General features: G+C 37.6%; 1 protein-coding gene across 1 annotated transcript in view; it reads right to left on the bottom strand.

Moving 5' to 3' along the window:
* The window catches only part of EPHA6 (EPH receptor A6), a gene marked incomplete at its 5' end in the record, with an annotated part of 346,119 nt that overhangs the window by 261,305 nt on the left and 60,998 nt on the right, over nt 1-23,816 (bottom strand). Inside the window, one exon of the mRNA XM_079308574.1 lies at nt 5,091-5,754. Within this exon, the coding sequence (XP_079164700.1) occupies nt 5,091-5,754 (664 nt within the window). The remainder of the gene's footprint in view (nt 1-5,090; nt 5,755-23,816) is intronic.

The raw sequence follows: 23,816 nt of genomic DNA, 5'->3' as shown, positions 1-23,816 counted from the left end.
ACAACCAAAATCAATAACCACCCCCAAAGCCCCAAACTCAGTAACTATCTTAAATATCCAGATTTTTAAGGCACTAAAAACAAGATGCAAAAATGCTACAATAAAAAAAAAAATCCAAAGAAATGAAAACGCAACAAATTAACCCCAAACCAGAAACAGTCATCAAAACAAACCAAAAGTGTTGGAAAAAAAAAAAATTAAATTACTGAATACAGCCACACCAGATCTTTCCAGATTGGTACAACTAAAAATTCATCCTTTTGAAAGTAAGTAATATCCCATCCATGCCACAGTTCACCATCCCTTATTTACCTCCCATTTCAGCCAGGCAACAACTCTATTTTTAATTCACACTAATTGCAAGCCTTAAGGACAAAATGTTTTTGTTGTGCAAGTGGAAAAAGTAAAAAAAGGAAAGAGACACAGCCTGAAATAGCTTGGCACATATGACCTGGCATTTAGAAATTAAAACCAGGATGCAGGAATGTAAAAGTGCTGCCAGTAGCATCAGCAATGTCTCCTCAGAACAGTGAGTAATTTTTTGTCTACTGTACATACTCTTTTTTCCTAATGTATACAGGCCTAGAGTTCAGAGTTTTTCCATATGCTATCACTTATATGTGGTTAAATATATTCAGAAGCTTTGAACAGGTCATTATCAACTACTTTTCTATACTCTTACCTACAGATTTGCTATTATCCCCAACTTCTCTTTATTTGTCCCATCCTTGTTCTTGGATTATACTAAAAACATTTACCAGTTCCACCTAAGAACTGAAGCTTGAATTGACAAATCACATTCAACTTTATCTGTACTCAGAATTGAAAGTTAAAATTTGTGTTGAGTGTTCACAGATGTGCAGCCTTACATAGGCTAAAGAGGATGTTTTACAGTGAAAAATATGTATCACCAATAATCATAAAGGTTTCAAGTGCTATCACTGAAATGGTGAAATCTAAAGCTTTGCAGACTGACAAATTTAAAATAAACCATCATTGCCTAAGCACAGGAAAAAAGTCTGAAGTCCTTTCAGAGGAGTCACAAAGTTGAGAATCTGTTATAAATTTCATTAAACATACTGTTGGTTACACCAAAAAAAAAAAAGAAATTTTTTATTTTTTTAATTGGCAGTAAGATACTATTAAAAAAACAACTAATTAAAAGACAACTATTTCAATTATTTCAATGAGATATCAAAGCAGAGGGGATTATGATTGCTCTGTTCTGCAACAGAGACAAAATTGTCAGTGGATCCTCTTAGTCTTCCACTCATTGAACATCTTTGACAAATTCTTGTTTCTGGTTGACAGAAAACAGAAATTTGAAGTTTTACCCTCTGTATCTTAGGGATCTACTCCAGCACAAGTGAACAATGCCAGCTGTGCTGCAGGAAGGACTCTGGTGGAAAGGATAACTTTAGCCATGAAAGATTTTTTATTTAATCTCATTTTGTCCCTTTTTTGTAGTCAAAAACCCTTCTATGCTTCTCCTTTAAAGATACTTCCTTCAGTGCCTGGTAAAGATTCAATCCCATGAGCAAATAAACACATGGAAGAAAATCCAAAAGGAACCTTAGACAATACTGTCTCTCTGTAACTCCAAAACTTGCAGTTCAAAATACTTTATTCCTCTCTTTTCCTGTTTTGATCCCAGCACACAGGTAATTAAAGCATGACTGCAACATGAACTGCTTGGTTTCCCAATAACAAAGCCACACTACAGGTACAGTTAATATTTGAGAAATGAGAATAGTTTCTCCTTGGATCAGATGGAAGGGCTGAAGAAAGATCAGCTGTCAAAGCAGAAATCCTAACACTGAAACATTACCACAAATTCAAGTGATGAATAATGGAAAGAAGTGTTTGTTCAATTAAAAACTCCATGTGTTCAGGCATTAGCATCCCTAGGAAGTGTTGTTCAGTCAGCTCAAGGTCAGAGAATTTGAATTTCACATTTTCACTTCTTACTCTATTTGTCTCAATTAAAATAAACCAGGTGAGTCTGTCAGTGCCTGTTGTTTTACATTTTTAACACTTAGCATCACTTCAACTGCACCAAATTTACCCCACTTGGGAAGTGGAGGCTTCCTAAGAGTATTTCCCAAGAAGAATCAACTTTTATGGCTGGTGAAATACACTTGTGCACTGTGTTTGATTAGTTAGGACTAAAGCAAAACCTGAAATTATTATAATAATTAGTATTTGCAATATATAATTGAATTTTTCTTTGCAATTAATTCCTAACCTTGAGTAATTCAGATAACTTTTGGTAAATCATTAAAAAGTCAAACTTCAGTTAACAGTCATCCAATTATTTCTACATCATGCCCAAACAGAACTGAACCATTATGGTTAAGTTTATAAAAGGTTCCTTGTCATGATTGTTTGCTCCTATAAAAAAAACCTTCACCAAAGTCCTGGTATGACCTGTATATATTATACATTTGCTAAATTTAGCACAACTCTTATCTTGAGCTGACATTCAGAGAACAGAGAGTATTGAACATGCCACTTTTAATTGTTGTTTACCAGAATCCTGTGCAGTATCTCCTCCTTCCAAACTGCAATTTGGTAATGGGGCTGGTGCCAATGAATTGGCAAAGCCAGAAGTTCGTATCAGAGCAATTTCTTATCAGCATTACCCAATCATTGGTTCTAGTTTATTCATTATGCCTAAAGATACAGAAGAATATGTGAATGATGCTGATATTTCAGGGTTTTGAGGGGGAAATCTTGAAAAGTATATTCAAAAGAAAGAGACTGTTTACATAATAAATTTAGAGAAGATTGGTATATTCCAGATTTTCCCATAAAAATGTACAGAATACACAAATATCTGGGAATCTCCTGCAGTCAATACCACTTCCCCCTCCACTGACTTCAGAAAAGGAAGATACTCCCAAATTACTGAAAAATTCCCTATTAATATGCCTCTGAACTAACTAGAGACATTTGGGTATACATTTAACAGGTGTGGGCATTTTTAATCTAGTTGGGAATTCTTCTCAGACACTTCAGATCTGAAATGATGCTTTTAAAAGAAAATGCAATGGATAGGGAACACTCAGAGATCCACAGACAGAGAGTGATGCATAAATCTGACATGTATTGAAAAAATTGATATGCTGCCAGTTAGGAAAGCAGGTAAATGAGATTTAGGCAGCTGAAAATAATCTATGATTTTAAACAGCAGCAGTAAAACTGATCAAAGACTAGTTTTATTCCCATTCTTGCTGCTTTGCAAAATGATGAGCAATGACAAAGGCAGAATACACTTCCCTATGCCATTTAATATTTTGTGAACAGAGAGTCTGTATCTCCACAAATATCAAAACATAAATTTATTCTTTAAATGCTGTGACAGATAAGCCATATTTGCCATGAAGTGCTTATTCCCCACTGAGTCACAGGCTGGGGTATAAAAAGTTTGACACTATGTGTAAATAGGAAAAAATATACTCAATTATCAGCAAGTATTTCCCACCACCCAATCATTTTTAAGAACAGACTTCAAAATGCAAAATTATTATCCTGTTATTTTCATGCAGAAGAAAGAAAGGGTTCTCTCCTGAGTATGTCACAGATTATGCCTGCACAAAGCACTGACAGGATGGTGCAAACACTTTCCAGACTCAGATTTGCAGCTCCAGCAGGGGAATGGGAGGGGCAAAAGGGCTTTGGGTTGGGGTTTTGGGGAAGGACCCAAAAGATATGACAGTTTTATAAATATAGATCAGGTCTTATCAGGTTAAGATAGACTGGCTTCTACTCTTTGCCCACCTAGCTCAAAGTATATTTTAAAAATTTTTCCCTCAGAATTAGAAATGTTCAGGAATTTTTTTATTTAACACGTATTAAAAAGTTTGCTCAGGATTTATTGACAAGCAACAACTCAAACTCTGAATTTGTTATTCATGTCTCAGTCAAGAAGCAAAGTCTCAAATAGAACAAAAAGTGTCTGAAAGATGTTTATCACCACACATATCATGGTTCAGTTCACAACACTCAACAGCCACACTGAAAAAAATCCCATGGCACAAAGCCATTCCCAACTGTCCAAATATGCATCTCCACCAGCAGCTCTGGCACAAACGTGGCCATACTGAACAGGAACCCTTCACTCATGGTTTATACACTGCAGAATGGGAACTACAAAAATTAAATTTAGTTATGAGGGCATCTCATGCAGTTGGGCTTGTCTTGGGAGTGACACGCAAAGCAATGCAAGACAAATGTACTCTGAGAAACTGTCAGGAAAAAATAGCACAAAGACTCACTGTAGAAGATTAAATGGACATCATCAATCTATGACTATTTCATAACACGTGGTAGCTGTATTAGATTAGAATTTTCTAAAGTAGTAATTTGTAATTCTTGGGGTAAATAGGTAAGAACATGCAAAAAACTCATGGCTTTGTACTCCATTTCACTTTGAAGTTCTGTTCATCAGAGCAGATGACCAATTGTGTAAACCAGTGGAGTCAATGTACTGCAGAAGACATTTCTGGTAGGCTTTGGCTGCTGGCTGAATTGCTCATGTACAGATCTAGCATATGACTCACTTGCATAATGGACAGGAATTCATTCAGCATTAAAGTTTCAGAGCAAAATCCTTATCCCATTAAGTGAGAAACCTTTTGATCTTATGTACAATATTATGCTGGCTTCCAATAATGGCACTGTCAACATTGTATCTTTGCAATAACTGTATTTTGATAATTAATGCCAGCAAGATCAGACAACAAAGTGAATTTCATTTTCTGATTACAGTGCATAGTGCTTTTAATGCTATTATCCAAGGCTGCTGTGTGCAGCTCACCTAATACCACCCAATCTGAGAAATTCTTGAGCAAAACAGCAAAGTCATTTTGGTAAAGGATGAGTATGGACTCTCTCCCTTTGGCTACAAAGCCAATGTTGAATCACAGCAGACAGCCTCAGCAGCCACTGAGGCATCATTGTTCACAACCATTACCACAGAAAAAAGTCAAACCATTTTGAAACTATTAGGAACAGTGGATGAGAATATGACAGTATACGACTTCTGTTAAAAATTAAAAAAAAAAAAAAATCAAACAACGTTTTCTTACCATGGCAGGAACCATCCAGCTCTTCATATCCCACAGTGCAGATGCACCTTCCCAGAGGCACCAGCCAATCCCCATCTGCCCCACAATACAATTTTGGGGTGTCCCGTTCCTCAGCGCTCTTCACGCAGGAGCCCCGTACTTCCACCAGCGAGGAAGAATCCACCCTGGGAATGGTGTCAGGAAACATGGCCAGATTCCTGACAGTGAAAGGGCACTTCTTGTAATAGACACGGACTGACACCAAAGCAATGCAAGCTCCAATGTCCTGAAAAGCAAGGAAAAACCCCTTCTTGTTGATCGGCCCCACTTCACGAACCTCCGTGTTGAGCTTGAGGATGCGATCGCCCAAGTCCATCTGGGTGAAGCTCTCATCAGCAGCTATGGTATCGATTTTAGTGTACTGGTTTGGCTTGAATTTTACTCCATGAGGCTCATCTGACTCCATGTAGTAGAGATTGAAGGTTTCCTTGCAGGTGCCCAGCACCCAGGGGATGCTGTTGCAGTCCCTCAGGGTGAACTTCATCTCCACGTAGATTTTCTGCGCGGCGTCGCGGGACACCCAGGTGGTTTGCAGCCAGTTGTTCTGGTTGGGTTCCATCACGTTGCACACCTGGTATGTGTGAATGGGACGGTTGTGCTCATCCATCTCAGTTATGGCATCCCACTGAAAAGATAACAGAAGTGTTAGAAAACCAGGAAAAATATGTATGATGCATGAACACATCCATGTGCCCCATGGATATGCACCTATGGCTCAGTTATGAATAACTGCTTCAAGTTCAATGGAAAGTAAGTAGTCAAAATGATAACTACAGAACACAACACAAGTTTTATTTCAGAAACTCCACAACAAATTTCTATTAGTAAAAACATTTGTTAGGGCCCAGTCATTTGCTATTAAAGAAGGAAAAAATACAGGCCACATTCACATTTTATATATATACACATCACTCCATATACTTGGTATAAAGGCTCACCAAATGCTTATCATATAATCTGCTACTTCAAAAAATAACCAACATCCCAAAAATAGCTTCAATATAACAGAATCAACTTTCTGCTAAGCAGTCACAATATCAATGTAGCACTAGAAAGGGATTTTTTTTTTCAAAATCAAAACACAGAACTATTTATAGCTCAGTATACAAAAATACTGCAACCCACCAGAAATTTTAGCTTGGCTTTTAGATGTACTGATCCATTGGGGTAGAAGCAGCAGGAAAAAAACAAAACAAGAACCAAAACCAACCAACATTAAAATCACATTTAATGGAAGATATGCTGCATGCTCCAGAGAGGTCTCAAAATAAAAGAACCAAAAAACACCAAACAACCCTTCACCACACCAAACAGAATTAAAGAGTAGCTCATTGTTTTAAAAAACAATGTTGTTTTTAAAATATAGAAGAGCTTTCTAAATGGGCATAGGCCATCTTAAAATGAAAGCTTCAACATGCTACTGCCTCTTAAAATTATTAAGAAAACAAAATATCCAAAATATCCTCCTCTTACCAGGGGATCCTCTTCAGAAATATTTATATATTCACTCTGAATCAATATCTCAATTTGAACTTAGAAATTAAAGCCCTAAAGTTAGCTGTTAACTGTGCAGTTAATAGTATAAATCTATTACTTCTGTAGGAAAGTAAAGGCTCAGCACTTCAATAAGTGGTTTCAAAGAATAAAACAAAATGGATTGATCAAACATGGAAAGGCTTTAGTTCATTCAAAGCAGATCTCTCATGCTTTGTGCCTGTGCCTTTCCACTGTGCTCCCAGCCAGCCTGCTGAGATCTCCCCTTTTAGAGGAATTCACCTTTGGGCAAGAAAAATGTTTAAAATCTGCAAAAATTTTTAATAGAACTAGCAGTTTAAAAATCACACAAAATATTTGGACAAAGGTTAACATTGAATACCTCACCCAGCATGGCCCAGTAGGATGGCTAGGTTAAGGTATGTTTACACAGAATGTGCTCTTAGGTACCAGACCTTGACACTGAGTGGAAACAAGGTGACTTCCAACATCCCAAAATGTCACTTCAGTGCCTGAGAAGTCTGACAGGACTCACTCTGTGATAGTCTCCCTGCATGAAATACAATCTGCTTTTAATTTTATCTGAGAGTTGCATTTCTCATCTGACAAAGACAGGAAAGGCAGCAGTTGAATTCAGCGCAGTCAAAAAATTCAAACAATTTATCAAACACACAGTGGTTTTCTTTTGGGTGTATTTCATATTATATCTCTCAATCAAATTTTAAGTTGTGCAAAACTTCAAAACCAAATGAACAGAAGCACCTCACTGGGGATGTTTGCACAGGGATGTGGTGGCTCCCACAAAAATGTCTGGCTTAGACAAGCTGATAGTTCAGACCTCCTTCAAACTTCACCCATCCCAATGTGCTGCTTTATTTTCAAAACATTTTGATTACAGACCTTTCAAATGAGGAAAACCTCTTCTAATGTTGATGGAAACAGCAGCAGCATAAAGCTAATTCTAACACCTGGAGTTCCAAGATTTATGGAAAAAACCCCGTTAAAAGCATCCTTTGGAGGAGAGACTTCAAAATTCTAGTTGAACAATGGAATAAACAACAGCATGGCTAAGAGGCAACATTTTATATGCAGCAGAAAGGAGGAATAAATCACTCAAATAGAAAAACACACCATTTGAAGATTGGTGGAGAGAAGATTCCAAGATTACTTATCACATCCAAATACAAAATAAGAGATCAAGCTACAAACCACACTGGGATTTTGGTTAGATAAAGTCTCAGCTGCTTCCATACCACTACAAACTACTTCACAACCTCTCATTTTTAAACTTCACTAATATCCAAGAGCTGCACAGAGAACACTATTAAGAGCAAACATGCAACTTTAAACTTATGTGATCTACATAATACTGAAGTCTATTTTCATTGATTCCATTTTTTTCTTTAAAACTATTTTAAACCAAAATACTGGAGATTTAAGAAATCAGCAAGAGCCTTTTAGAACACATCAGTACTGAAAGCTGCTCCAATTAACAGGGGTAGATACATCAAGCAGTTGAAAATATCTACTTCCTAATGAGCTGATATGGAGGTAAACTTCACATGTGGTGAGAGACACCTCTCCCACAAGCTGTCACATTGATTGATGGATTAATATTGGGCTCTTAATCTCAGATAACAGTTATTTAGGCACTGAGCCCAGCAGCAGTTTGGTAACTTGGGATGGCAGTTTTAGAATACTGCACACTTCAAGATTCTTTATTGATATTTTTCCCCATTTTAAGAAAAATTGGAGGACATTGGTTACTTAAGCCCATGCCCTCACTCACCAGTTCATAGGAGAAACCATCTGCCCTTAAAAATTTTGCTGCATTTGCATCCTAAGCAGGAAAGTTACCTCACTTTTATACTTATCATTTAATGACAATTCTCTAAAAATGAAGGGTTCTGCACCTGCACATACCTAACCAGTACCTCTGAGCTCACCCCTGAACAAGAGAAAGTTTTGGTGGATTTAACATTACTTGGATATCAGGCACACAGTGGCACCCCTGGGTGCCTATTCTACATAAAACCACTTGTTGAGCAAAACACGTGGGGATAAGCACTGGCTTTAATGCAGAGAATTGAAGGAAGAAGCTGTGCCTGAAAATAACATGAGATAGGAAACTGGAGAACAAAACCTATTAACTTCAGCCATTCTGCATCCTACTACCTGGTAAGAAGACACAAGTGTTAAGGTGAATCCTCATTGGTGATAAGTCTTATTCTTATCTGGCAACAAAAGGAAGGTTTCCATTCTAAACTGAGGAACAAATACATGAGTTTCATGCTAGAGAGATCTGGTTTAGTCTCAGCTTCAGCAAGTGAGGTAATTTCAGAGATGGAGTTGTCAACTATTTCTTACACACAAACATTTGAAAATTCAGTGAACCTGCAATTTTCTGACATATATATCCCTCATTGCCCACAAATATCCACCTGAGACAGCTCAGGTCACTGTTAAAAAGTCCATCCTATCAAAGGCATGGACTGTATTTGTTGTACAGAACTGCCACGATCCTGAAAAAGAGTCTGAAGAAAGCTGCCAGTGTGTCCATACAACTCATGTACCCAAAACCAGTTAAATAAGCATTTTTTTTACTAATCACATCCAGTGAGGACAAGCAGAATGCATACAGTGTTTACTCTAAATTGGTCCTTTTTTCCCCTCTCTAAATGGTTTACTTCTTATTTAGGTCATCCCAGATCTCAGCTGGGAATCACCTAATGAAATCTACACATGTAGAACCCTCTCAGCTGTTCACTGCTGACAATCTTATAGATCCTGTTTCCATGGAAACAAGCAGAATAGTAAAAATAGTTTTAAAAGTTTTCTGAAATTCCCTTATACTAATCTCCAGTGAGATGATCTTCATAAAAATGAGATCAGAAAGGCCCAAATGAGGAAACACCAGAGGAGGACTTGCACTTGGCATGCACAGCTGCCACCTGACAATGCACATTTACACATCTCACTGCTGGAGTGACATTCAGGCAAAACCAGCCACACACTAGATAACAGAACTGAAGAAAAAGAAACTTATCTCAAAGTAATGTGCTTAAGAAATGAACATTTTAAGGCACGGTTGGCATTTACGATGACATCAGAAACAGCAAGACTAAAAAATATTTAAGAGCTACAGAATTGCTCTAAGTTAAACATATCAAGTGAGTATTTTCTCCCTTGCCTCACTCATTCTTCTTTGCCTTCACTTTTCCCAAGGTCTACAATTCTGTATGTGAAAACAGGTGCTCAGAACCCTAAAGATGAGTGATAACATTGAACTCCCAACATATGCCTGTTGAAATAAAGCAGACAAAATTCCCCAGCTATTTGTATGTCATAGCAAGTACAAGTTGATACAGCTAGCACAAGAAAACAGCAACTGAACTACTTATGTTCTTACATTTAAAGTTGAGGTGATTTGAAGTTTCTTAGGGAATGCATAGCAATATGTAGCACAATTTTATTAGCTGTGTAGAAATAAAATGACAATCACAATGTAGTTTAGAGGAAAATGTGACATCTGGCTCCTATACAGGCACAGAATATGAGAGTAAGAGGGTAAATCCCTCAAAAATCTGTGGAGGCAAACGTGATTAAAAGGAAATAAAATCAGAATTGAATAAATAAGGAATAGGAAAATATAAACAACAGAACATGGAAGAGGAAGTTGTTAAAATACTGAAAATGGAAATCCAAAAGTGAGTTGCTTTTCTGTTATTTACATGAAGTACTTAACAACTGAGAGATGAGCTGCTCCAGGTGATCCGGCTATGCTCTGAAAAATCTTGGTTCACATAAATGATTTCTACAGGCAAGAAGCACCTGGATTTGGTGAGATTTGGGGGATGAACCCTGGAATTCAAGCAAGACCAACTTCAGATAGATGGAACAATTGACTCTCCCTAGGAGATTAGCCAGCACAGGACTTTGGGATCAGCAGGCAAAATAAGGCAGCTCTGCTGCAGCTTTGGAGAGTGAATTGGGACTGTTCCAGAAGGAAAGGGCATCAGAGATCTTGAGCTAAGATCTTTGTGCATCTGCTAGAAACTAACAAGATGACAATAAACATTTACATCTCAAAAATACCTACTCTGATGTAGGGCTCAGGCTAGTAAGGCAATCCATTTATTTGACTTTATTTGAATTTAGACAGGAGCATGTTAATGCACCAGTCAAACAGTTACACATAGAATGATGTTCCTACTGTCTGGGCAGGGCAGAGAAAGTATAAAACAGGAGGCAGGGAGAATAATACATAATTCCTTCCATAACAGATGATGGAAAAGTACATTCAGAAAAGAGATCTACAGAAAAATGGGAAGAAAACACAAAATAATTCACACACACATGCATACACATGAAGGCTGTTTATAATAAACTGAAATATAATTGAAACCAGCCACCACTACAGAAAATACCTTTCTCCCCAGCACTCTTGAACAAGACCATTGTTTCCCTGAATGCACTATTGACTATAAAAGGCTCAATGACTTGCACCAAGGATCTGGAAGGATGGTGTGCCAAGCTGTAATTTGCTTTTTAAATGAGACACACTAGTAAAACCTCAGCAGGTGGTGAGATGCCACAATTCAGTTGTGAAAAGTGCTGCTGATCACCTTTCCAGGGGCATCTTATCCCTTTATAATGCAGAACTTCCCATGTCTTCAGAATTGAATGGAAAGTGAGAACAGAAAGTCTGCACCTTTTCAAGATACTACAGCTCATAACACTTAACCCTGCTGTGTGCCCTTCAAAAATCTGCCAGTGCACTGTACCTGGGACCTGTGACAGAGACCTGCTCTGCTGGCCTCTGTCTTACAAAAGAAATAATAAAAAATGCATACCCAGTGCTTTGACAGGTATCTGCTGCTACAATAGAGCTGGGTCTGGCTAATCACAATAGCTGTGTGCTACATTGGGCTGCCAGCAGCTGCAGAGTCTGCTGTGATAAAACACAGAATACACAGAATGCTGGCAGGGCAAGGGGAACAACAGCCCAGCAATCCTCACTTGGCTGAGTGAGATTTATGGGATTAACCAAGAATACCTGAGGAATGCAGCAGCTCTAAACATCAACACGTGTGTTGACACACAGGGATCTGCTGTGGAATAAGATGTGTGGAGGAAAGGATCAAGTTTGGTCACTCAACAGAACCACAGACTGGCTTGGGTTGAAAGTGACAAAGATCACCCATGGGACAGGGACTCTTCACTATCCCAGGCTGGAGTGCCCACAACTTCTCTGGGCAACCTGTTCTGGTTCCTAACCCTCACAGAAAATAATTTCCTCCTCATACCTACTCTGAACCTGCCCTCTTACAGTTTAAAGCCATTCCCCCTATCCTATCAGTACATTAGTAAATAAGATTAGTAAGTGACATGACTTAAAATACCTAAGTGTTAATGCTTCCACTTCCTTGTAATTGGAATAACACAGACAAGGACTGGGAAAGAAGTTACAACTACAAACTAAATCAAACTGTAGGTATAATCCAATCAAACTCTAACAAGTACTAGCTGTTTAATAGTGGAAGGCTCATTTGCTGCTGTGTTGGTTCATTTCCTAAACATGGGGAGCTGCAGCAATCCTGGCTCTGCCCTTCCCAGCACCTCCTACACTTGGAGTAACTGGAGCAGAATGTTACAAGGCTGCTCAGTGAAGCCACTGGGTACTTTGGTAATGCTGCACAATTGCTGTCTGCATCAGCTATGTGGCCTGGGGGACCTTGCTGGATCTCCAAAATAGCACAGTGTAAGTGTTTGTGTGTTCTCAGGTATTTAGAAATACAGAAAAAGTGTGTGGAGGAAGCTTTAAGGAAAAAGCCCCAAATTACAAACCTTGAGCAAGCTCTATATTTCTAGTTGAGAAATCTCCACAAATTCAGAGTTTGCCTGTTAATCTTACTCAGCCTTGGGCTGTCACATCCCCATTGCATTGGCTCTGACTCACCAAGCTGCCATAAACTCCTCTCCTGCCAGACCTGCACTTCCCACCAACTTTAACCCTGCCAATTGGGCTGGCCTGCTGGGAAGCCAGAACAACTTTAGGGCAGGCAGAGATACTTAGTAGATTTTCTCAGCTCTCAGTTTGAGAGCTGACCTTGTCTGCCCCATGGTATAATGCACATACTGAGTAAAATGACTGCTTTTACCACTTAAATTATTCAGAAATTGTGCATTGCATCACATCACAAATCTGACTAGAAAGCGCAAGTTTCCAAATATCAGTTCTGTTATACTTGCTTTCCTTGCTTAGAATCTACAATTCTGGTATTTGAAATTCCCCCCAGCAGCAGGAAGAATTTTTGCCTTTCCCATTCCAAGCAGTGGAGTTTTAAGTGAATAGCACAGAGTCCCAGCACACCAGTGGTCCTGGCCATGTGTACCCACATGGAGGGCTATGACTCAGAGTTTCCCATTTTCCTGATTAGTTACTCTGGAAAAAAGCATTTCAATACCACTGATGGCAGAAATCTTATAAATACCATTGCCAACTTGAGGTTTTCCCACTGAAAAGCAGGGAATCTCAGAGGGTTTTTTTAATGTGGCATATTCAAATTCTTGCAATTAGCAAGCAGTCAATGAGGTTAATATGGATGACTAAAACCCAGAAGAGTATCTGTCCACTTCTTCTACCTCTCCCCAGTTTTTTCTAAAGTCTACTTTCTTTAAAAAGAAGAAAAAAAATCCTGCCTTTTCTACTTCTTATTGACTTTGTACTAGTCCATTAGTGATTCTAATTGAAATTATACAAATGGAAACAATTAAAAATAATAATTACACAAAGCAGCTATGCAAGGCTTTTCATCTGTGGAGTGCTTTATAAACACTAACACATTAAGTCAGCCTGAGACATAAAACTAAAGAAGCAAAACTAAAGATATTAAGAGGAAGGTGAAGTGACAGATCAGTGATTTTTACCAGCGTGCTGTGTGTCAGGAGCTGTGTCAGATCTGACACTACCCACAGGAGCTGAATTGATGACACTGCAAAGCTCCCCATCAGCACAACCCTTCCTTTGAGTATTTATTCATGGGTCCTTCAGACCCACTCTGCATTCCCCTCCAGCTGTTGCACTGGCACACATCTGGCTGGAATACCTGTGACCAAACTGCTGCTGGAGAACTGAAAACTCACATGTTTCATAAACACCTCAAAACAGCCTCCCACCACCATCCTAACAAGTGTTATTGCTGCCTACAAATAACAAATTCATTACTCCATTTCTTCTCAAGCTACTTATCCCTTCCAGGCAGAAGATCAAAAAGGGGAAAACCAAGACTAGAGCTATGTGACTAATTAAAGGCACAAACTCAGGCTTGCAAGGGATCATGTTGATACACTCCAGTGAAAGCCAACAGCAATGCTATCACATCCTGCCATTTAAGTGAGCCTAAAACCTCTGGAAATAAGATATGAGAGGTGAACAGAAGAACCAATTATTACAAGTGGAGCAAGCTGAATAACAACATCAGTAGCAGCTCAGTTTATATGCTGCAAATTCATAAGCTTGAGCATTTCAGCTAAATGCATTAGAACCTTACTCATTTTCTAGGTTAAACAGAGACATGCCAAAAAACTCTAAGGAATAACTTCTATTACAGGTTGCAGACAGCCTCAATGAAGTGTCCAAAATGTGCTGATAAATGAATACATAAAAATGAGACATCTACAGCATTTTCAAAAGGAAAAAAAAAAAGCTATCCACATGAACCTTATAAGTGTTAACTACAAGGCAGGAACACAGTGGGGAGAAAAAAACAAAAAAACAAAGGGAAGAGAAAGGAAAAGAAAACAATTACCAGTGTTTTCCACTATATCAGTTTGTTCATCCTTCCTACATAATTACTTTTTTACTGAGGACTTGTAAAGTAGCACTGTCTCCTCAGAGAGCTCAGGCTCAGTCATACTTGTTAAAATGTCCTGGAAGAAAATAACTTTCTACCCTTCCCAAGTTCTGAGTGCACAAATGGAGGAAGCATCAAGCTCTTAATTACGCTATACTATAAAACAAGCTGGCATTAAACCCACCCCATTCACTGCAGTTGAGGAATGCATCATCAAAAACTCTCAGACATCTCATTCCTACACTGTCCTGCATGTGGAAGGAAAAGATTTGAACTACAATAGTAACTCTCCACCTCCCTCATCTCATTACTTGCATTTTCAGCTACACTGAAAGTCATTTTGTGAATCAAATTCTGGCAGAGATAATGGGAGAAAGAAAATTACATTTCACTTTATTTCAGTTTATTTGGTAGCCAAGCAAGGATATCTTATGAAGGTTTGCCATCCCTTTAGGTTCACCCACATTAGAAAACAGCTAAAAGGTATTTAACAAAGAAATTCTTATAACAAGACATGGAGAGCTTCAGTAAGTACAGTTTTTTTCCACAGGTCTGCTTTCAGTGTTTCCAAAGGAAATCAACCTATGGAGCTGCAGAGAGATTTATATTTTTGCTTGCTCTATTTTCAGGTCAGTTTTCTCAGAACACTGCAATCTCCCCAAGATATGTAGAACAAGCTCTGGATTTCCAAAAGGATGTTGTTCATAACACAAAACAACATGAGCCATGTGGGCACCTGTTCTTAGGGCATGTCCTAATCAAGGTGGTAGCTAAACACATGTTGACATAGCTTAATTTATTGTTAATTATTATTTATTTTTATTTTTTTAACCTTTTGGAACTGATAATTATCCTTTTCTTTTCCAGATACTGTAATTGCAAGAGCAGTACCTGAATTCAGTGTTTAAGTACAATAAGACTTGTTTCACCCAACTGAACCTGGAGCTTTATTTGGAACCTTCTGTAGATAAAAACCACTGCAGCTGGCAGGGGGAGGTCATGGAATGTCAACTAGAGGTCAAATTAGATGCCAGGTTCTCTTGTAATTTACCAAAAAGATTACACTTTGCACATTTATCTCCCAGAACTTTCTCTGTTGTCACAGCCAGCTTGACCCTAAGAGAACAACACTTTTTTAAGTAACAGCTGAACACAATTGTTGAGATGTTGGTCCAATGCCTCTAGTTAATATATCACCTACCAGCAGGATGCCCTTCTAAAGGAAAAGCCATTTATGTTTGTCATTTCAGAGCAGTAAAAAGAGAAAGCTTCTTGGCATCTGTCCTCACAGGGTATTTTTTTGATAAAGGACACAACAAGTTGTTGTTTTTTTTTTTAAAAAAATTGCTACATCAGTGAAGCTCTTCACATATTTATTTAAAATAGTCTCATAACTTTCTGTTTTAAGTATGAAACACTGAAAAAAGCTTTCAGGAAAGCTGATTTAATATCACTGAAAGAATGGACATTAAAAGCAGGCCACAGTTAAAGAGCATTACTAAAAATCTTTAGTATCTTCTGTAGAATGAGGTAGATTTTTGCCAGGAAACTACTCTTTAGGGGATTTTTTGCTATTAAAATTACACTTTTAACAGACCTCCCAGTTTTCTAGAATGCAAATGTTGAAGTATTCACAAGGCCAGGGAAGATGGCAGCACAATTCAGCTTTGAGAGTTATGATGAGAATGTCAGTCATGTAAAATTTAAAGGCTAGACAAGAACCAAAACTCCAGGAAAAGGAGGAAGAAGCCAACTAAATTCCTCTTAACAACAGAATAGAAAAGTAATCAGGAGCAACAATTTTCCCTTTCTATAACATGACCCTGCAACCTCCAAATCTTTGGCTCTTTCACATTTTTTTATTTGGGGAAAAATCTTGAAACACATCATCCCCCTACAAACCCTGATTATTCTGGGGATAAAGCAGGAGCCTGTAAGAAATAAAGAAGCTACAGGATCTGTGGTTCCATACAAAGGAGCAAGGAACTGAGGCTGCCCAAGAAGGAAGACACAGCCCAAAGGGGACAGAACAACCTTTTAATCACAGATCCATCACTCATTCCTTAACTAAATTTCCTCTTCATTAATCCCAACCATGCTAGATTGGAGTAGACTGACAATGAGCATGTATGACTGACTGAAACAAACCCTTATCAGTTTAAAGTATAAATGGTTGTATTACTTTTGCTGCATTGCATTTCTTATGTACAGCCCCATGAAGGGCACATGTTTCTTCCACACCTGTTTTTCAATACCAAGCTTTGATTCACACACAAACCACCTCTCAAGATTTCTGCCCTTATTTATGTTTGAGAGGCTTGCCTGTGAAAACCCATGAACTTCTATCACCTGCTGATAATAGTCTTATGATCACTTTTACTGAAATTACATGCCTACAAAAATAGAAATAGGAAGAAAATAATAATTTTCTTAGAGCACAGTGTGCTGAATTCAAGTCCTCTCCCACCCACCACTGCCCCAACTCAGTACAATTCTTCCCTAATTATTCTTATTCTGCTGAAACATGAGATGAAGGATAGTTAGAAGCAAAAACATCTTTTGTAAATTGACATATGCAGAATATTGACCTGCAAACCCTTATCCAATTTACAGAGTCCTTTTTTGAAGCAGACATGTTAAAATAAGCAAGTAGAGTCTGCTGTGTGCATCCATTTCCTAATGAGATCTGACACAATAATTAGTGTGCAGCAAGCTGAGGTAGTTTAATGTACTTCCCTTCTCATTTCTATCCAACTTTTAAAAAGTTCCATTAATCTTTGCCACTAACAAGAAAGCAATAAAATGGAACAGCACAAGTCACAGAACCTCACAATCTGTGCTTTTTTAATTTCAGTTCCACAATTCAATACTGGTTTCTGAAAATAACCAGGTGACTTTTCACAAAGGCCAATTAGACAGTTCAGGTAATCTAGGCATGCTCAAGTTCACCTTTCAGAGTTGCTGGAGATTAGAAACATCAGATTGAATTTTTGGGACAACCTGTAATTTTGATGTGGGAGGGAAGAGCACCACAGTTGACAGCAATCAGTTTTTTCAAGCTCTGATGAGTTGCTGTGTTGCTCATTGTTCTGGCACAGCAAGGAATACTCAATCTTAGCATTGTAAATACAAAAGGAGATGAGTAACCAAAACAAAAGACAGGCACAGAATGAACTGTCAGTTTTGATGTAACACCTGTGCTACTGAAACAGAAAATGGAAAATTATACTAAAGCCTCAAGGTGACAAACCCACAATAAATACACAAGAAAGAATAAAAAAAAATTCAAGAGTAGGGTCTAATATTTTTGTTCCCTTCACAGATTAAATAAAGTTTTACCCATGAACTGAAATCAAGTCCAACTTTCTGTAGAAAGCATTTAAGTTCAACACAAATCCTCGTTATAATTTCACATATTTCATAATTCTTTTCCCTGTGTGCATATTCCTGCATCCACTTCATATATGCAAGAGAGGCACTTAGACCCAGGATGGAAAAAGAATGAAAAAATTACTAAAAATTTCAGATGAAAGTCATTTAAAGCAGCTTTTCCCTGACAGTGAAGAGCATTTGCTATATCCAAACATTTTTCTGCCAAGAAAACCATGGTGTGCTACAACTGTAGTAAATTATGAGTTAAATACATTAGTCTCTTGTACAAAAAATAGCTCTTGAGTCAGCTCAGGTGATTCAGAGGCTCTGGCTGGAAGCTTAAAAAAAACACAGGGCTAAAAAGTGAGGAGAAAAAAAAACCATTTTATTGGGAAGTGCACTTCTGCCATCTTTGAAATCAAGGACTTAAGTTCTTATTTTGCCTTTACCCATGCTTTTTTCACAAAACATCATTTAGATTTCAGCAGGTCATCTAGAAAGTAATCTTACCAACTCTGTTGTGAAAAAAACTCTTTTTGTGTCCTTTTTCTGTTGACAGAACTTGCCTTGCTGAAATGAGCAGGTACTTAGAACCAAGTGATGTATCTATGTAAGGTTATGTTATTTTAAATGATGATGTCAAATAAAGTTATGCTAGAAACTGCACAGATTTCTGCTTTTTCCAACAATTTATTTTCCAAAGGAATATTTGGCCTTTGAAACTGCTGCTTGGCTGGAAAAGTTGTACCAGAACACCAACAATTATGCTGGAGCATCACAAATCAATAGCACTGCATGCAATATTTAATATAAACTGAGATCCATGGGCTGCTCTCTTAGCTATTAACATCAAGTTTTTGCTTACTTGCAACATTTTATTTTAAAATGGCATTTATGCTTAAAAGAAACAAAGTGCTCCAGTAATCTTTGGTAATATTGATAAGGCAGGTTTTGGCCCAAATAAAGTCTTAAGAAAGGCACAGTAGCAATAAAAATCTAAATCTAGGCCAGTCACCCATTTTTAACCTTTTTCATAAGAGTGTTTATGCCATTAAAATTTCTTTACACCAAATGCAAAGTGTATTGCACAAAAGTATTTTAATCTTAGAGAGGTTTTATAAAACTAAACATTTTTTCCTTCATATAATTATAGAAGAAAGTGTAAAATAACTGGAGGGTTGGAAGGTGGAGAAAAGGCAGGAATAGTGAAAAGCCCCAACTGCTTCAACATCCTATCCCTAACTGTGACCACTGAGAAAGTCTTTGAGAAATTTAAGAACTAGGTAGGGCCACTCATGCAGAATACTCCCCAAACTGCTGTCTTCATTCATTATTCCCAATCTCCCCTGCCAAACCAAAATTACAACAAACTTGAGAGGAAAAGAGAGACAGGAGGGGAGGGAGGGAGGTAAAAAGAAAACAGGGAAAACAGAATATAAGAGCCTTGATTTGGCTGTATGGGAAAAGCAGATAAATGCATTTCATTTTTTTATTGCATTCATGCAAAAACATGAATCTCATGTTTTTCCAGTTCTGCCTTTATCTACCTGGTTAAGCAAAGATGGATAGCAACAAACAAGTGTCCCAGGAACATCTTGTCCACATTGTATTGTCATAGCACTTCCATGTATATTTCTAGAAGCAATTTATTTATTATTTATTAATGTTTTCTTTATAAAACAACAAATACAACCAAAACTGGATGGTCTGATTCAGAGTTGTTCCCCAGGCATAGTGGGAAGTAAAAGAAAGCCTGGTCCATTCTGTCCTTATCCTTCTGGGCAAAAGAGAATCTAATCCATCATATTTTTGTTATCTATTATGTATCCTCACATGCAAGTTCCTGGCCAGAAGTGGTTTAAGAAGTGTGTAATGTACCTACAACTAATGAATATATTCAGATGTGTGCAAGTTCTGCTTTTGCCTTCCCCCTCTAACATGTTTTGCACCATGCTGCCCCAGCCTTAACATTCTGGGCACGGGTGTCAGAACTCTCCACAGCCAAAACATGAAGTTCCTTGGCCTCTCCATGCACACAACACTGAGAACACATTAAATGATGTAGAGCATTTCCTGTGGCAATTCACTGTTGATGAGGGTGAAAATAGCTGCCATGGATTTGTCCAAACAAACACAGTTTGTGTAAACAGGAATTTCTGAATTCCAAGGATGAAACACAGAGCTTGTTTCAGCAACAAGTTCTTGCCCATTTTCTGCCCTCAGTTCTCAAAAACCCTGGAATTTATGTCTGTCAAAACCTCCCAGTGGTGTCTGACATTACCCCCATCAAAAAAAAACCCAAGCCACAAAAAACCAAATAGGAGTGGAGGACAAAGGGTGCACAGACAGGCACAGGTAGAGCCCACAGATGCTGAAAGCCAGCACTGCCCTGTGCTGAGCCAACAGAGGCTACCTGGTGCTTTTAATTAAAATGCAGTCAGCTGAAAGTCATTAATATTGCCAGAGGAAGAAAAACAACCTTTACTCTGCTGGGCACGGGTAATAAAGTTTGGGGGGTTTTAACTTGCTGAGCTCCATCTGTGAAGGTGAAGAGGAAGGTTAGTGACAAGAGCATTGCAGCTCTGCTTTGTGGCTGCATATCCTTCCACCCGGAGCTCCACAAGCTCAATCACAGATTTTATTACAAGATTACCTTTTTTTTTTCCTTCTCCTCCTTAGGAATTAGCATTAGTTACTTTCCATAATAGAAGCATGCCTATAAAAATGTAAATTTAAGGCAGGCCATCTAAATAGAGCACACTTAACTTCAGCACACCAGGCAGGACTAATCTTGCAGACCTCTGGTAATTTAAATTCTGACAGTGTAAGAAAACTGCAATTGATATTCTGCATAATGAAACTAAACGGAGGCATCAGTATTCTGATGCAGACTGGGAAAAAGGTAAAGATAATTTTATTTAAAAGTTATATTTTTCAGTTCATTCTTTTAGTAAAAATGCTTTATTCACATATAAAACATACTGAGAGAAAAAAAATCACCTCACTGTTAAAAAAATCACTATTTACCACTCTTATTTGTAAGGGATTTGCCCAAGCCAAGGAGCTGTCAGTGCATACCTGAAGCTATTCCTTGTGACTACAAGGAATAAGTCTCAAAAGTGAATTCACAGAAATTTTCTTTAATGGTCAACACCTATGGAAACAACCTGGATTTCCACCTACATTTTCCCCCAGTTTAAAATTATGGTGCCCTCTGCACTGCAACCTGTAGAGATCCTAATTACCAGGTTTAAGAAATGCTTAAAATCCACAAAACATAGAAATAAATGTTAGTTTATACAATTCTTACAGTTTAAACTTTTCTCATTACTAATGAAAAAAATTTGCTCAAGTTTTGTAAAAACTAGGAGAAAGATGGAGTCTTTAAATGTTTCAAGTAACAGAAATCCAACAACTGCACTAAATTTAGAACACAAATACAAGAGTAACATGAAAGCCAGAAAAATCCAAGTAATGTACAGTTAGGGGTAGTATTCAAAGAGATCTTAGAATATTCAGGCACATCAGGCTTACAGATATCTACAAGAGTTCAATTTTTCTTCACCATAGATATCACAAAAACAAACAACAAATCTGACAATCAGAAGACATGAGTTGTGCTGAATTCAGTAAACTTTAATCACTACACATGTACACATCCTTCTGCACCTACAGGTGTCTCTTTTCATGTAAGAGTGTGCATGAACCTCCCCCAAATAAAAACACCTCAAAGCCAGCACCGTTCTGGTGCTTTATTTCTGAAATTCTGTTCTCCCTTTATTTCTTGAAGAAAGGAGACTTCCCTCCAAATTAACCAGACTTTTCTTATGCTAATTAATTTCCAATTCACAATGGGGTTCCTATTTTATTGGCCTTGGTGAAGAATATGCTGCATTTCACACAACCACAAAGATAAGGCTGCTTAGTAGAGCTGGCTAATATGGTGTGATCTAACAATCCAATTAATTTGGAATGTCCTACTGATTAATAAAGCCTTTTAAAGAACTGTGTGTTTCATCTGCATTCACAACCTGGCATTAATAACTTCCTCCATGCAGCAAGTTATGCAACACAGATAATCAAATATTTAAGATACTTTAATTGTATTATTAAAATTTGATAGTATGAGCAAAGCTTTGTTCTCATATTACAGTTTAGTTTTATAATTAAATTCTACATATCTGTAACCTAAATAAACTGGGCAATAGAAGCAGAAGTAGTTTAGCACATTCTGAAATTGGGGTATTTTGTTAGAAAATGAGAACAGAATTGATGGGATGCTGAGGGAACTGCTGTGACAGCAGTCAGCACAAAAATGCACAGCACATGATTTAAATAAGCCATTACTCTTGAGGGCACACCAAAATATGTATTTGTGCACAAAATTTAAAAAGTGCACACTAACATTAGTATTTGTTCTAGATTCTCATATTAGTCTGGGATAATATTCATATTTTCAGAAGATCCAAGTGAAGCTCAACTCAGAACTTGAGCAGAATTTGCTCAAGCAGAGAGGTTCAAGTCCCTCTGCAAACCAAATCCTTGCTGCTTTTGACAATGAGGCCAAGCTTTTTTTCAGTATTCGTAGGTTGAAGTTAAAAAGAAAACCCATATTCAAAGTAGCTTTGGGACTGCTGTAACAAACCAAGCAGATAAAATACAGATAGCCTCTTATGATTTTTCTACCACTTAAGTGGAAAACTAGAAAAAAAATGGAATTTTTTTCACAGAGCAAGAGTTTCCCAGTGTTCAAGTTGTGCTTGTCCCACCACTCTGTCTTCAGTCACAAAGCCTTCCCTAAAAACTACTCTTTAATTAGATCTTTTACTTTATTTACTTTGTCCAGATTCATGACTCCTACACAGTCATAACAAAGATTATAACCCTTAATAACAACTCTTTAAAAAAAACAAAGAGCTTATTTTTCATCCTTTGTAGAGATGAAGCTCACAATCGTGCCTTATACTCTTCAAAAGCGTGTATTTTACATTAAAATATAAAATATAACAACTTTATTTCAATTGCTGGTCATAGCCTGTCTCTTGCCTCCCGCAAGTAAAATAGCCTCCCAATATTAGGAGTAAGTATATTTGTTCCTTACTGTTCATTTTAAACAGTAATACTTTCAGATGTCAGCTACTTATTTATTTCTAGTCCATTCACAAGGTACTTCCCAGTGGCAAAACACAAATAGGACTTCCAAGGTACATTTAGAGTAAGATTTATATTGCAAAGTAAGGCATCAACCACAGCTCCACAGAATGACAAAATGTTTGTACCTCTCCTTTATTTAAAATAAATGTTCCTGAACAGAATGTAGAAGATGAGCCACAAGAATTTCTCAATAGCTGTTTGAATTTCCCTGCTCCATTTCACATTCTTTGCTCTCTACTCCCCAGTAATCATCTTCAGCTGCTGCTGCTAACAGAGAGCTACTGATTCTGGAATTATTTCCTCCAATTATGGAAATTTTGTAAGTAATGAAAACCAAAATATGTCTTTAGCAATGACAGTCATATTATAAAATGGTTACAGAAATCCATAATTTGCATTTCTTATTCCCCAGCACAGGCAAATCCACAAGGGAGGCCCTTAGGAAATAAATCTAGAACCATTTCCTTTTAGTTATTGAAATCCTACTTCAAGAGTTTTCATTACCATTACAAATCAACAGTGATTTATCTGCACAGAAAGAATAGTAGCACACAAAAATACTGCAAACCATAATAGGAGTTGATAAGTGTAAGTAATCTGGGGTAGGGAAGAATGTGTGAAATACACATTTAATCCAAATATTTGTTAAATCACATGCCTGCTGAAAGCATCTGGGTATCCCACAAAAAATCAAAAACAACCCAGTGATTTTTAGGATTTTATGTTATTTGCTAAGGAGTCATGGAATACTCTGTCACTGTTTAGAACTGATGATTTATCCTGGTAATATTTTTAAAGTAAACATATTGGT

Source organism: Erithacus rubecula (genome assembly GCF_903797595.1).
Source record: "Erithacus rubecula genome assembly, chromosome: 1".
In the NCBI taxonomy this organism is placed as follows: domain Eukaryota; kingdom Metazoa; phylum Chordata; class Aves; order Passeriformes; family Muscicapidae; genus Erithacus; species Erithacus rubecula.
Note: the sequence above shows the minus strand (reverse complement) of the source record. Positions and strands in the feature narration are given on the sequence as shown.